Source organism: Leiobunum rupestre, chromosome 2, assembly GCF_980474605.1.
Source record: "Leiobunum rupestre chromosome 2, qqLeiRupe1.1.hap1, whole genome shotgun sequence".
Classification (NCBI taxonomy): domain Eukaryota; kingdom Metazoa; phylum Arthropoda; class Arachnida; order Opiliones; family Sclerosomatidae; genus Leiobunum; species Leiobunum rupestre.
Window position 1 is genome coordinate 87,150,560 of NC_143385.1, and position 15,379 is coordinate 87,165,938.

The 15,379-nt window shown below is 33.8% G+C and overlaps 1 protein-coding gene across 1 annotated transcript; it reads left to right on the top strand.

Annotated features, from left to right (window-relative positions):
* Positions 1-1,181: 1,181 nt before the first annotated feature.
* On the top strand, positions 1,182-15,016 carry LOC149960233 (cytochrome P450 4V2-like). Its single transcript, XM_090167417.1, has 10 exons — positions 1,182-1,187; positions 1,272-1,469; positions 8,938-9,026; positions 9,621-9,811; positions 10,071-10,140; positions 11,873-11,999; positions 13,603-13,785; positions 14,204-14,377; positions 14,470-14,536; positions 14,970-15,016. Exons 1-10 carry the CDS (start codon positions 1,182-1,184, stop codon positions 15,014-15,016), a joined length of 1,152 nt encoding a protein of 383 aa, XP_090023543.1.
* Positions 15,017-15,379: the final 363 nt, after the last annotated feature.

Here is a 15,379-nt window from a genome sequence, read left to right on the forward strand (position 1 = left end):
TTAGATTAAATTTAACCAATTAACCTCCAGTAAGCTGTTTTATAGTACAAGAAATAATAAGTTTTCTAGAAAGTTTTAAATGTGTAGAGTCCGTGAAGCTAGAATGTTTGAAGTAATAGAATTGTATGGGCTAATTTTTACTACGAAAGCAGAGGCTTAAAGGTTTGACATGGGTTTCAGTTAAATTAATGACGGTTATGAAAACTTTAATACAATAATATTTAATCACGCATAAATAAAGAAATTTCAACCAAAAAATACCCATAACAAAAGGTACCCTCGTTAAAGTGAACTCGAACAAAATGTTATTGTTTTAAGCCTTCCATGTCAAAAATATTACACTATGGCGATATATAGTCAAAGCCTTTTATCTACTGTCAACTAACCGTCGTGAAGTAATGCAGTTCTTTTACGTATCCCGTTGAAATTTACAGTAGTAATTAATGTTGTTATCTTCCTTAGTACTGAATCTGAAGCATTAAAACTGATTCATAATAAGTGAAAAGACTTAATTTTTTAGCAGTCCGACTATGAACTTTCCTGCCCTTGGCTTTACTAATTTCCCCATAGAAAAGTTCGCTGAGGCCTTATCGGGCAGAGTTAATTCGATTTGATATAAGAACGATTATTTAGATTAGAAGTTAGTGTATATTTAGAAACTTTCACTATTTGTGTCAAACGTGTTTATATTTTAACGTTGCCTGGGGATCTTAAGCAGTGGTACCTTGGATGAATGAAGTATATGGATATATCACTCGTACCTTTCCCAACGTTAAACCGGGCGGCCCTCAACGTTCTCTCAATTTTATTTTAAATTGGTGGTACAAATTTGTCGCGCATGCGCTGAATGCTCCTTACGCGTGACCTTTGGACGCGACGTGCGCTTAAATGGATCATGACCTATCATTTTTATATTTTGATTTTATCTATATGTTGAGTTTTAGCATATTATTTTGTAAAATTAGTGGTAAATGTAATAAAAGATACGTGTAAGGAGTAAATTTCATCCCTTTCCCAAAACCAAAAAGAACTCCACAAATATATGATAAGTAGATAAAGTGGTTGAAAGAGGTTAGACCTAATTTTAAACTAGAAAATGTTACAAAGCCAACATATCTATGCTCCAAGCATTTTTTTGGAAAAAAAACGGACCAACTGAAAAATATCCTGATCCAGTACATATGCATGTAAGTACGATTCTGTTAATGGTTTACTAAGTATGTTTTCAAGCAGAACTTTGAATTAAATTTGTATTTCTCTTTTTATCATAGAATGACTATAATGAGGCATGCGAAAGTACTGATTCAAACCACAACGAAGGGCAAAGAAAAATTCTTTCTGAGCCAAACGTTAGTAATGAAATAATTAGAAAACCGTCAGCCAAAGCTGTTGTAAACTACGATGGAAGCGAGAAAGACTGCCATGGAAATGAAACTGCTGTAAGTCAGAATTTCTACCACTGCAAACAGGTACCATGGCTGCCAAGAATTTTGACGATAATGATCATACTTCTGCTTTACATGAGAATAATAACCTAGTAAGATGTTATTATTATAAGTATAAATTCAGAACATTCTTTAAGAAATTTGTCTTTAGATATTGTCTTCTGTGCAGAGAAAATTGGTCACGAAACTAGCTATCCTAAAGGAATTTTAAATCAAGTACATGTAGACACCTCCCTGGAAACTGATATTTCTACGGTTACTTTAACACAGCTAGATACTACACTAGTTTCACCTTTGGTGGACAATTTAGAATGGAGACAAGCAAAGGAGACCAAATTCATTCGGATTCAATTTAACTGAGAAACCACTTTCAACAATTTTTAAATTCAAATTTGTGGATGCAAATGCAAGAAAAGAACTGGTTCGTTAATTTTAAGACCAACTGCATAACGCTTGCCAAACTACACAAGAAAACTAATTCGTCAATACTAATGCTTGCAATCAATTCTGATTACACCCTAAAGGGAGAAGTTTTAGGTACAAACCTAGGGATACATATTGCTTTAAAGTTGCCGCCAACCGTTTCTGATAGTGAAGAATTGGAAAACCTGTTAGAAAATGTTTGTGCTTTTAAAATATGTGAAGGAATTGCAAATGAAAATCTCGTAAAGCATTTAAAGGAGAGATCACGTGGAGTTTATTGTGCTAAAACAGACACGTTTCAAGATACCAATTGCCTAGGACTCTCTAATAAAAATATTTGTTTTTCTGCTCAAAGTTGAAGAATTATGCGAAGAGAACCAAGGCTGTCAGTGACAAATCAAAATCTCTGAAATACAAAAGCCTTAGCAAAGAACAACTGATTGAACTGATTAAAAGGTCCAAAAATAATGAAAAAAAACACGAGAAAACGAATTTAGAGATTGCAGAAGAAAGCTAAAAAACTTCTAGATTGTGAAGCGGAGTAACTGCCTGATAATGATCACACTGTTGTTAAAGAAATTTTGGAAGCAAAAGTCCCAAAAAAAGATGATAACTCTTTTGTGGCCACTTTTTTGATGGAACAATTAAAAATGATTCAGAAAAATGAGCATGGGCGACGATGGCACCCTCTAGTTATAGAATGTATTTATTCCAGTATCATAAGTCCCCAACACCATTCCGAAGTTTCTCTAATTCCAACATTATACATTTACCATCTTATAGCACATTATTTAGACACACTACTAATCATTCACAAAAGATGGGATTTTCTGATGAAACTTTAAACCACATGAAGGAAGATATCAAGCAAGAGTCTTTAACTGCGAACCGACAATACTTTAATTTGCTACTGGATGAAATTTAAATCAAGGTAGATCTTATGTACAAAAATGACTCTGGCGATATCATTAGGTATACCCACTTGAATGAAGCAGGGAACAAAATTAATGAGCTTTCATCACAGTGTCATAAAGATAAAAAAGTTGCCAATTATATATTAATGTTAATGATTAGAGGAACTACGACCCATATAAAATACCCTTTCGCTTACTTTGCGATCAATAGCCTCACAGCTGACGATTTGAATTCAATAGTGTGGGAAGCTGTAGAAAAATTGGAATCATTGGGCTTAAAAATCTTGTCATTGATTGGAGATGGTGCAGCGATAAATAGAAAGTTCTTTTCACTAAATATGACTAAAGAAAACCCATGTCGGTATGTTAACCCATATGCTCTTGATGAAGAGCGCCCTATATTATTCCTAGTAGATACTTATTGGAGTTTTAAATCCAATGTTAATCAGCAGAGCTACCCTACACTAACTAACTAATGAAACTAGTAAGAAATCATAACATAGTGATTTAAAAAGACAAACGTTTATTAAGAATGAATACTTTACAAGATGAACGACATATTAGGAGTGACGATAATAATAAACGCTGTAAGCGAATATATATACACATAAGGTTAAAAAATAGTAAGATAAGATTAGTGATTAAAAATATATCTTATTTACAATAAACATTTTTTAACCTATTGAAAAAACTAAACGAGAAAAGCCGATAACGCTTTTTATCTTCAACAATACTCATCTTCTAAAAACTAGGAGGAATTGTTTGCATAGTAGTGGAGAGGGTAGCGAAGTCAGACTAATGCTCAGAAATGGACAGTATATTGTGTGGAAGCCAATAAAAGCTTTGTACAATAGTCTTAGTCGATAATTCAAAAAAACGGTCAAAAACGCCGCCGATCAGTTTAGTAAAATATTTTCGGCGGCGTAATCGCAAGGCTGCCATATTTCATTAGACGGAAAACGGTCAACTCTCACAAATGTTTTCGTTTTCAAAACGAAAATTTTGCGGCGTAGCTATCGACTAAGACTATAAAGGGCAGTCTATTCCCGGATTTTTACGTAAAGCACATAAGCTAGCCTATGATAATATACATCTCAATTCTTACTCCAAAATGAAAGTTCGTTGCGCCGCACAAATATTGAGCGAAACAGTGACCAAAGTAGTTAAAACTGAATACGGGGAAAATATTCAGAGACTATTATATTCATCGAAACCTTCGACAAGTGGTTCGACATGCTTAATAGTTCAAACTTCAATAACGCCAATCACAAAAGGAAACCCAATAGATCACCTTTTTGGTCAGTTAATGACCAGAGAATCAAGGTAATTTACTAATTGTAAATATCGAAGGATCATGGTTAAATAGCATAAAAATATAATTACTATTTCTTCTAACAGTAGCTCGAAGAGCATTTCATCTATTATTTAGAAGATTGGGAAAGTGAAATTGAAAACAGACCTGGGGTTTTACGAGTGATGAAAGGAAAAAGATGATCCACTCCAGTCTCCAGAGAGACTTTATCCGGTCTAAAACAAACCAGTATGTTCTTAAATGATGTTATCAATAAATGTTCATGAACTTTAATTTTGATTGATTTCCTTGCAGCTAAAGGAATGATAGGAATAATAAGATTCTTATTGGGGAAATGAGTAAGATTTGTAATGACAGAAACCTTAAATAAGACCCCTAGAATTAGAGTTTTCCCGACACCGAGCAGCATGTGGTTCTAACCAAAATCCCACAGTTTTCACTTTCGGAAATAACAATGAATCTCTAAGAATATTGAAAGGTAAAAATTTAAATCTACATAGCGCTGGCGGGAATACAACAGTACCGTCATGTAGAGAAGAAAATTACTAATAAACTATACGATTAAAAAAACCAACTGTTATTGTATAATAAAATGTCACTTTACGTAAATATAGATTAGTAAACAATAATTAAAATACCATTTAAAGTTTCATATTTAAAATCTTTACCTAATTAACCTACTGGCTTGTTGTAATTGTTTCGTAACCGTTCCTTAGAATTGGTGTTTGATTTCAATGCCTTTTTATGCAAGGCACTCTTAAAGTCGTTCTTCAACTTTTTAAGGTGGCCATTTGCCAAAGTTTTAATGAAGTAATTTACACAATGTTTTAGTAACTTCAATTGACTAGGTCCTCAGCTTCACAAAATTTATACCATGTTCCTTGAATGTCCACATTATTCAGGATCTCCTCCCTAGCATGGTTTACTCTTCCTGTACTGTAAACCTTCCCATAAAACTTAGCAACGTGCAATATGCTGATGAAATAATTGTACGATTCCTATTTGGGATAAAAAAGGCCACCCCTATTTTGACACTCAATCCAAGATCTTAATTTATGCGTAACATTTTCTGCGCTACATTTCTTCCAGCTTCTGATTTTCGGCTTAATGATCTTACTGTTGCTCCAATTACGTACATAACCACTTCCGTTGTCTCTTCTGCCGGAACTTAATATCAATTGGAATTTTTTTTTGTTTTTTTTTGCATCCAGTTTGTACAATTCTTCTGATAAGAATTTTTATTCCGCACACTCTCTCTTGATCAGTAAGTTCAGTGAAATTCTTAAAACAAATTGCATTGCTTATAGGACTATCCTTTTCCATTTTAAATCCTTTTGCACTTGAATACCTGCAAATGAGTCTTCATAATCCGCAGCTAATAAAGAGAAATCTAAAATGAGATATCAGTATTATTAAGAAATTTAATTAAAACTTACAATGAATCATAAATTGCTTTATATTTTTTTTATTCCTCTTTGGGGCTGCAGAAGTACCTTTTGACTCCGAATTAAATTTTGGTTGAAAACTAAAATAATATTATATATAAGTAATTATTCATTATACATTTAAGTTACAATTATAAATATTTACTTCGAAATAACTCCTAAAGGCTTTGAGGAATTTGGTTTTAGTTTTTGTGACACAATTTCATTACTTATAGTTTATATTGAGCACTTAATCCAACTCCTCATAGTCACTAAGAAAATAGTCTTCATCTTCAATTGTTTGAGCCGGTTCATTTTCAGTGTCGCCTATGGTTGTAGACATGGTTTTAATATCTGTATTAGTAATCTCTTAACTATTAACGATAATTAAAAATATTATTATTATTATTATTATTATTATTATTATTATTATTATTATTATTATTATTATTATTATTATTATTATTATTATTATTATTATTGTTTTACCATAAAAGTGTGTACAAACCGAAATTCACATCAAGTTGATCATTCTGTTGGTGCTGAATCAATTCCTTAGAATTACCATGTGATCAAATATACAAGTTTTTCAAAACGTTTTAAGATTATTATAAGCTAAATTAAACTTTGACTCGCCAAAACTATTACTGTCATCAGACTCTGACTGATCAGAACTTGAATAGTAAATTTCCTTTAATATTTTGTTAGAATTGCTTGACTGAGGAGCGGATATCCTCTAAATATCCCCTGTACTCCAACTCATTTCAATATAATCCAATTTATAACATCACAAAGATCTTTTACGTTAAAAATTTATCTAATTTAGTAAATTTATTTTATTAATTAAAAACAATTTTTAAAGAATGCAATGTAAATCACTAACCTGAAATTAGTCCTGTTACTTCCGAACCTTACAACCTAAGCCTAATTTAGCGATATTTTTTAAATCCTCTCGCATGCTTTTGTTTGTACCAGAAAAACAGGAGTTTTAGCAGTTAGGTGGCGCGCAACTCAGTGAAATAAGGTGGTCCGCGTTTCCGAAGGAGTTATATATCCATATACTTCATTCATTCAAGGTGTACAACCAGTAGAGGGACCGAGGGTTGCTGAAAGGTTCCATTTAATAGTCCAAAATTAATGTAATTCCGTACGTGATGAAAGTAAATTTAGTATGGATACAAATTACGAAACGCAAGTAAGATTCCTTTAGTATACTTTCCATAGAGTAATAAAAATAATAACCATTCTCTTAGAGTTTACATCCAAGTTACGAGCTAGCGAATATTTCACACCATGCGCTTAAAAAATATACATTTTTACATTTTGTTTAGAAATCCTCGAAATAGTGATGGGAGCTTCGAAACATTTATCGAGAGATGGAATGTTTTACCTCAGAGTTTTTCACAAGAATGTCGTTTGCCTTACATCGGCAGATACTGTTAAAGTAAGAATCAATTTCAGTTACTCTTTCAGGGAAATACACGTGGGTAAGTTCTTAGAAATTCTGGACTGATCCAATAACCATGGGTGAGCTAATGACTAAAGCTAGTGGTCCACCAGAGGTTACGTAACCGTATCGCAAGCGTTACGTCACTTCCACGTCGCGTGACGTTTTATCTACGTTTTATCTACGTTTTATTTACGTTTCAAAAAGCGCACGTCCATTATCTCTGATACCAAAAGTGACATAATTACCAAAAGTGTGTCAATCGGACCTATTTCTTAATGAATGTTACGAGCGAAATACAAGGTGGGAGGGGAGAAGGGAAAGTATGCCTTTGGGGGAGGGGAGGAAGTTAAAACCCACAAAAAACGCCTCGTAGTGACGAACGGAGGAACTAAGTAGCACTGGTCAAAGTTAGTGTTTTTTTTAATTTTCGTCGTTATGTGGAGATGCTATCGCCATCTACCTACGATATAATACCATAGACTAAAAAAAGATCCAGAAAAGCGACAATAAATAGTTTTTTTGTGGTCGATCTCGAGTCGAGCATTCATTAAAGCTTTAGCATACGAAAGTACAGGGATTGTCACACTTTGGTAATTATGTCACTTTTGCTGATACTACTACGTATACGCTGATTTTAAACATTGCTCAACTTCCTATTTCGCACATCAGATCGAGTCAAAGCTAGTTAACCATAAAATGTGACGGGGAACAACTTTCTAATTGGAACCTGCTTCGTAGAACTTACGGTTCTCAAGTTAATTTTCAAATGACCTTGAAGACATTGTTCAAGGTCATTGACATTTTCATAGTTGGTTGACCCCCTGAGCACTCTATAACAACCTAAAATTTCAAAATCGTAGCTAAAACACATTTTGAGATATTCGCCCTGGTCCATTTTTTAGTTAACACCCTATATATGTACGTTTTTCAGACTTTTCTAGGTCAGGGTGCCCACCGAAATTTATAGTGCAATTTCCGACTTAAAAAGACCTTACACTGTTTTCTGATAATTGAGATTTGGGGCATATTATATGGGTTTCATGAGCCGAAAATATTACAAATAATACTGTTCTAACATTTTGAATACGTATATAGATAGATCAACGATTAAATCGATAAAATTTAGTGTGCTAGCTTGTCCTATTTGGTTTACTTTTAAATAAAATTTATTGAACAAGTTCTATGCATTGTCAAATTGCTTTACTTTAATCGTGCACAAGATAAAATATAAAACGAGCCGGCTAGTCGAAGAAATGACGAAAAATCTTTATCTTCGCGGCTTTCAACCGACTTATTTTTCTTTAATTCTTAAACACCACTCGTCTGGTTCTAACACCTTTAAGTAATTTTTGGATTGAAAATAAGACTTAATACCAAGTCGTCCCACCGATGTTTCGGAGTACATACGACGAACATTTAGAGTCGGCAGAAGCCGAACATACGACGTCGGGCCGACCCTAAATCAAGTAGGACATTTCGACCATAAGTAGTGCAGTAGGCCTCCGCGAATTACGTCTGCCGCCGACGTCGGCCCGACTTCGATTTGCTACAGGTGATAATTCTAAAACTCAAAAATGAACAATAACTTACATTAAATTAATTTTTGTTCGAAATTTATTAACGTGTTTGTTTAACTAACATCTGCGACATTAAGTGTATTTATGATATATATTGGTCAAAAGAATAGTATTGAAAAAATCCATCATACCTAAACATTAATAATAATAAGATTATCTCAATGATTTTATTCAAATGAAAACGTTTTGTAATTGTCCAATTCTTGTCTTTTTCTTTAATGAATAATGACTGGGCTGGTTTAAAGAATGTGATTAAATAAATCTAAACAAATTAAAATTTTAAATATACTGTTGTTTCAACAGCAACCCAATTTAATTAAATAGTTGTGAAAAACCAAAATACGTTGATCTGCAATTACTTTTCATAACTTTATCTTTTTATTATCATCTAGGAATTGCTTTCAAGTAAAATACACCTCTCAAAACCTGACCTGTATGCGCCCGTTAAAATATTTTGGGGTGAAGGACTAATCACTACAAGGTATTCCATTTCACTTTGTTAACTTACTAATTTTGTTAACATAAATATAAAATAAACCACTAAGATAATACAAAATTCGTATTTCATTTGGAAATTTTGAATGTTGTGTTTGTAGTCGCTAGAACCATTATACATAATATTTCACGAATAGGACTCGAAATTTTTTGTAAAGCAAGACTACTAAATATATCTACTAAATATATGAGACAGAAACCTGTTCAACTAACTGAATCTAGTGAGACGAAGTGAAGTTCAGATCGCTTGCATGGGATAATGAATCAGATACAATTTGATATCATATTTTGGGTAGGGGGAAATATAAAAGATAAACCTGATCTGACTAACTGATTATCTTGAAATATCTGAAAATTATGACCTGAATAACTTCAAGCGTTGTCCGTTGGAAGCAATACACTTAGAAAAAAGCATGAGCTGAATCATTTATCTTAGAATTAAGGATTTTAGTAACTTTTAGTTTCGATTAACAACAGTCTTCTTTTCTTTAATTGGTTTAACATACCATTAATATTTTTAAAGTTCAAATTACGATAGTTTTCTTAAATTGAAGGTAATAAATTGAATCTTTTTATTTAGTCATGTACCAACGTGGAAGAGTCACAGAAAATTCGTCAACCAGCACTTCAGTCTTCAAGAATTGGAGAAATATCAATTTGTGATGAATAGACAGTCAGCGTGCTTGTGCAGAAACTTGAAGAAAGTCGCAACTGATTCTCCAGTGGCCCTTTATCAGTACCTGGTTTCCTGTATTGTAGACATTTCAATTGGTAAGTTTTACCCGTTTTAGGTTACTCTATGCGAAGTGTCAAAATATTTTGAAAACTTTCATTGTAGTGAGATTAAGCTTCCATCGTTTTTGTATTTTCAAATAAATATTTTCAAAATAATTTGTATTTAATTTGAAAAATAATCTTAAAGAGAGTTTAAAGAGTAGTTTAAAATTCTATTCTTTAAAAATAAAACCAAAACGCTTGACGCTATTTATTTCCGACATCCTTTTTCTGAGAATCCATTTCTTTTACTTAGAAACGGTAACTGGTTTCAATCCAAAATGTCAGTCGGATGCAGACAATGAACTAGTTAGGATGTTCGAAAGGTTAGTTCATTTTTAATAATAATTTTCTTGTTAGAAGAAATGTCGTTTAAACGTATACCCCGAGGAGATAGTCACTATTAAGATCTTTGTACACCTAATTACTGATATTTTCAAATCATTCGTTGATTTCCACTTATTTCACCGTGATTTCCAATGATTTCCAGTTATTTCTGATAATTTTCGGTGATTTACAATTATTTACAATAGTTTCACGGTGATTTCCAGCGATTTTCTTAAGCGATTTCCCGTGATTAACTATGATTTGTAGACCTGATTACTAAAGCGACTATCCCCTCAACTCAGGGCCGGTGCCAGACAATTTTGCGCCCTAGACAATTTGAGCTAAACACACCCCTTACTCACAAGCACCAATTAACATTTTTTTTAAAGAACATAACACATGATTTAAAAAATCGACATATTGTCCACTTATTTTTGTTTCAAATATAATTATCTTTCCTTAAGCTTATTTTGCATCTTGATATATTTAGATAGAATGGTCATGTGACACATGAAAACTTAGTCACATGAGATTAGGATAACCACTAAAATTAGTTTCGATATCATACTTGTATTTATTTGAGGGTGCTTTATTGAATACAGTCCTATTTTCATTTTACGATTAGGTAGTTTGGTCAAAACCTTTTTCCCAAACAAGCGCATCTTAGGCTTTCCTTTCGACTAAAAGATAACTAAAATCCGTAAATACTGTGGTAGTTTTTGTGTAAGGCCCTTTATGTAAAAGTGTTTACACTTCTGATGGCCGATTTTATTAATTTAAAATGATTTTTCAGTTTAATATAGTCATTGATGTCGAAAGGATTTTACTTTATGAGAAATGGTAATTCTCAGCAGTGTTTCCACTCTGCGGTCGAGATTTTCGCCTATTTTAGGGGCAATTTTACCAGTTTTCGCCGGTCATATAGTCGATTTTCGCCGGCGTTTTCGCCGCTATTTCTCAACATAAATTTACATTAATTTCCTTTAATGTCACTGCATGTTTCTTCACTTTATTTCAATCTTAAATTTAGGCAATATAAAAACATTTTCGATAAAGTTTATATCTGCCAAAAAAAAATGAATGGGTTACCATTAGGGGCACAGAAGGGGGACTACAGAGAAGATGATTTTATTGTTTTTCTGACTGAGAATATCGACAAATATTTTCGCCGCAAATTTCGCCGCTTCAAAATTTCTGGTGCTCACCAAGACAGTTTTCGCCGAAAACGCCCTTTTTCGCCGCAAAGTGGAAACACCGATTCTCAGAGACCACAAATATGGGAGGATTTTTGACGAATGAGAGTTTGGCTGATCAAACATTTGACGAATGAAAGTTTAAGATATTCGGCGACACTTACAACTTAAACTTTTAACAGTTTTTCCCCAAGGCTATTTCGTAAAGTGAAAGATAGCGATAGTGGAATTATTAAAAAATAAGTATCCAAACTTTGTCTAAATAGCAGTATTTAAAGTTTATGTATAGATAAATAAGATTTGACAAAATACAAGTAAAAAAACATCGCCTAGTTAGCCTAGTGGTAGCGCCGGCCCTGCCTCAACTGTACAAACAATGAAAACTGCAAAAAGACAATAATTAAAAACAAATAGTGACTTAAGCTTGATGGTGGCTCATGCTTAAGCAACCATGAGTCTCTTGTCGAAGGGTTTTAATAAGAGATTCTCAATAAGAAAATAAGTAATTTTTGATACGAATTAAATCACCAAATTTCAGATTAGAGGAATTGGTGATAGCAACTATACCGAATCCTCTGGCTCGCTTAGATATTCTATATTTCAAATTATTCATCGGCAAAGAATATCACCAAGCAGCCAAGAAATACCGATCGTTCTTTCGAAATGTAAGCAATTTTTATTATGATGTACGAATTTTTAATAATATTTAGTAAGAACTTGTTTTAAATGGGTAAATTTTTGCCAAATTTTACATTGTCTAAGATTTAATATTATTTTTTAAATACAGCATTTTAAAAAAATTTAAAACAAGATTAAATTAGAGATAAAAAATTAATCAATAACCTCATCAGAGCTAAATGATTATTAAGCCAGGGGAATACAGTAAATTCATACGACTCTTCTTTGTACGAGGACTTAAAATGAGTGCAATTTATTTATTATTTGCAAGTACTATATTCCACGGTATAACAATGCGCCAGTTAACTTTTTGCTGATCAATCTGTGGAAGAAATGCTATAATCGCTGGCAGCTTTTACTCAAAGTCACTGTTACCTTTGTGAAGCCTGGATATTGTCGGCTTATGTTTAAACCATGTACGATAGTTAATCTATACAATACTGTTTTTTAATTGAGCGTAGCTCCCTTAGCAACGACTGCTATGGGGAAAAAATACTCGTCCTTTGATTGTCCGAAGCCGTCAAAATAACCTATGCGAAACGCGCGTAAAAGGCGAGAGAGTATAAACCGCCCGAAGCCTGGGTCTAATAGTATCGCTAGATAGCATGTGTGTAAGGCGACTTTCGATAGAGAACCTGGCAGTGCACGTAAAGTGTGTGTAAGAGGGGAGGGGATTGAAAGGCTTTTTTATGCATTGCCTAATTTTACAACTATTTCCCCAGACATTACAGTAATTGGAATGAAATTGGCCATTTCGTTGGTTTCATCGTCGCTGTCGAACGCTGGGTCCTCCAAAAGGTTTCTCGTTTGGAAATAATGAATTATTTGTAGATCGTTACATTTGTAAATAAGTTATTTAATTATTTATTTTATTTAGTTCTTCATATATTTTAATTAGGTATTTAATTAGTTCTTTATATATTTTAATTAGGTATTTAATTAGTTCTTTATATATTTTAATTAGGTATTTAATTAGTTCTTTATATATTTTAATTAGGTATTTAATTAGTTTTTAGGTAATTAACTACAAATTTTTTGTTAGGGGTTGTTTGTGGCGATTGAGTAGCGAAGGTAGGATTTGTTTTGGCAGCAACGTTTTGGGGCGAGGCACGGTTTGTTTTTGCTCCAACGGTTTTAACAGGCGTTGCTCCTACGGTTTTAACAGGCGTTACTCCTACGGTATGCTCTTATTTCACGTCTCGCTCGCTCCGCTCAAGTCTGTGTCAAAAATACCCTTTGGGGTTTTGTGACGTCCTAGTAATAAATATATAATTACCAATTGTTACAAGGTATGGCAGTTAAGTAAATTGCTCTAGAAGAGAGAATATAAAAGATTTGATTGGTTAGGTCGCACTCCGTAACCCAAGGGGATGAGTCCTTATATAGCGGGCCCCTCGAATGACGCTACCGGTCTCCAACCTAATCTTTGCGGACTCACTGTGGTGCAATAGTAAGCGTCACCGGTAACTTTACCCCGATCTTAACCCTTCGGGTCAGAGGTCGCCACTTTCGGATAATTAAATTAAATAGTAAAATTATAATTAAATTTCAAATAAATCACTTAAATTGGTGTATCTTGTCATTGTAAAGATATTAGATGATAGGAAAGCTGAAATTACAAGGAAATCTGAAATCTCCTTTTCTGAAAACGGCTCCGATGCCCCGCCCGAAGAAATCCACTCAGTGATGGACTCATTCCTTTTCGAACAATTGAAGAATAAAAGTTTCAAAGACGAGGAAATTGTCGACGAGCTAGCCACTCTTGTGTCTGCGGTAAGTTCCCAAAACTTTTAAATCCAACTTTGAGATACTACATTTTTTTCGTTTTACTGTTCAGAGGAAGTATGAAATTGGGTTTTAATTGTCGGGCCAGTAACTTAGTTTCAAAACGTAAACCTCCATTTAACTCGCGAAGCACAGTCTATTGCGATAGACGTTTCAATCTAATATAGGCAGTAAAGAACGAATTATCCCCCACTAAGATAGGAGGATCCCACGTTAATTGGGGCACTTGTCCAACATTCGCATAAAGCAGTAGAAATAGACCCCCCTACAGACTTAACACCCTAAAAACGACCAACAACTCTTCTAAATTAATTGAATCAATTATCGACATTCCTCCTTTGTACTCCATTTGTCTGGGGAACATTTTATCATTGTTCTAATGACCGAAATCTTTCCATTGATCCAGGGGTTTAGCACAACGGCCGTGGCAGTGTCTTGGACGCTTTACTACATCGGATATTATCCAGAAGTGCAAAGGAAAGTGCAGCAGGAATTGGATGCTATTTTTGGGACGGATTGCGACAGGGAGGTCACGACGCAGGATATTCATGAAATGAAGTATCTTTCATGCGTACACAAGGTAATTTATCTATTGTGAAATTCACTTGTTTCATGAAAACGATTAACATCCGGAAAAAGTTCATAATCTCACGTTTGATATTTTTTGTTCAGGAGTCCATGAGACTCTCTCCGCCAGTTCCCATTCTCGGCCGAAGAGTAACGGTTAACTCCGAAATTAGTAAGTATAAGTGTATGGATTTAAGGGATTCCTGAAATAACACTGCATTAATAGCCAAGATAAAAGGTTTGAATAATTTAAGCACTATCAGCAGTAGCACGTTATCAAATCGTCATCAGTAAATAGCTTGTAGTTTGTGGTCAATTCTTCGCCATCAGCTGATACTCTGTTTTTAAGAAATATCATTTTTCAATACTTAAATTGCTGGTTTGGTACTTGGATAGAATGATTAAATTTAGTAGATCATGGTCAAATTTTTCCAACCAAGAGTGGGTGGAAAGAAAAAATGTCACCAACGGGCGCTCCAATTGCTTTGGAAGACGTCAATAAGCGTAGTCTGAAATGCACCAGACCGGAGACTGCTTTTGATTTTACTCATCTTTAAATTTCGATGTATAAAGATCTCTAACTTTTTTGGTTATTTATTGTGCAGGAGGTCAGCCTATCAAGGGTTTAAGATTCTTTAGAGTCGGTTCTTAGTTTTAAGATCTACGCGAATATTTCCTATTAAAGGGGCTCCAAAGTTCGGTGGCAAAAAAAAAAAAGAAAATTGAGCGTGCTTTTCCTTCCCCCCAACCCCTCACTCGTCCTTGGCAGAGACGGGCAGAGTTAACCGTAAATTTCGCACTTTACTGACTTTACACACATTTTTCCACCGAACTTTGGAGCTCCTTTAACTAAATTGGTTTAAATTTTCGTTGATTCTAAGTATCTGTTATTATACTTACAAAGAATGAATGTGCTACACCGAATTTTTGTATTTGTTCCACTTCACGGTTTGACAGTTTATTTCTTACCTTAAAACCATTCACACTTGCCCTCTATTTCATTTGTTCCGAGAAG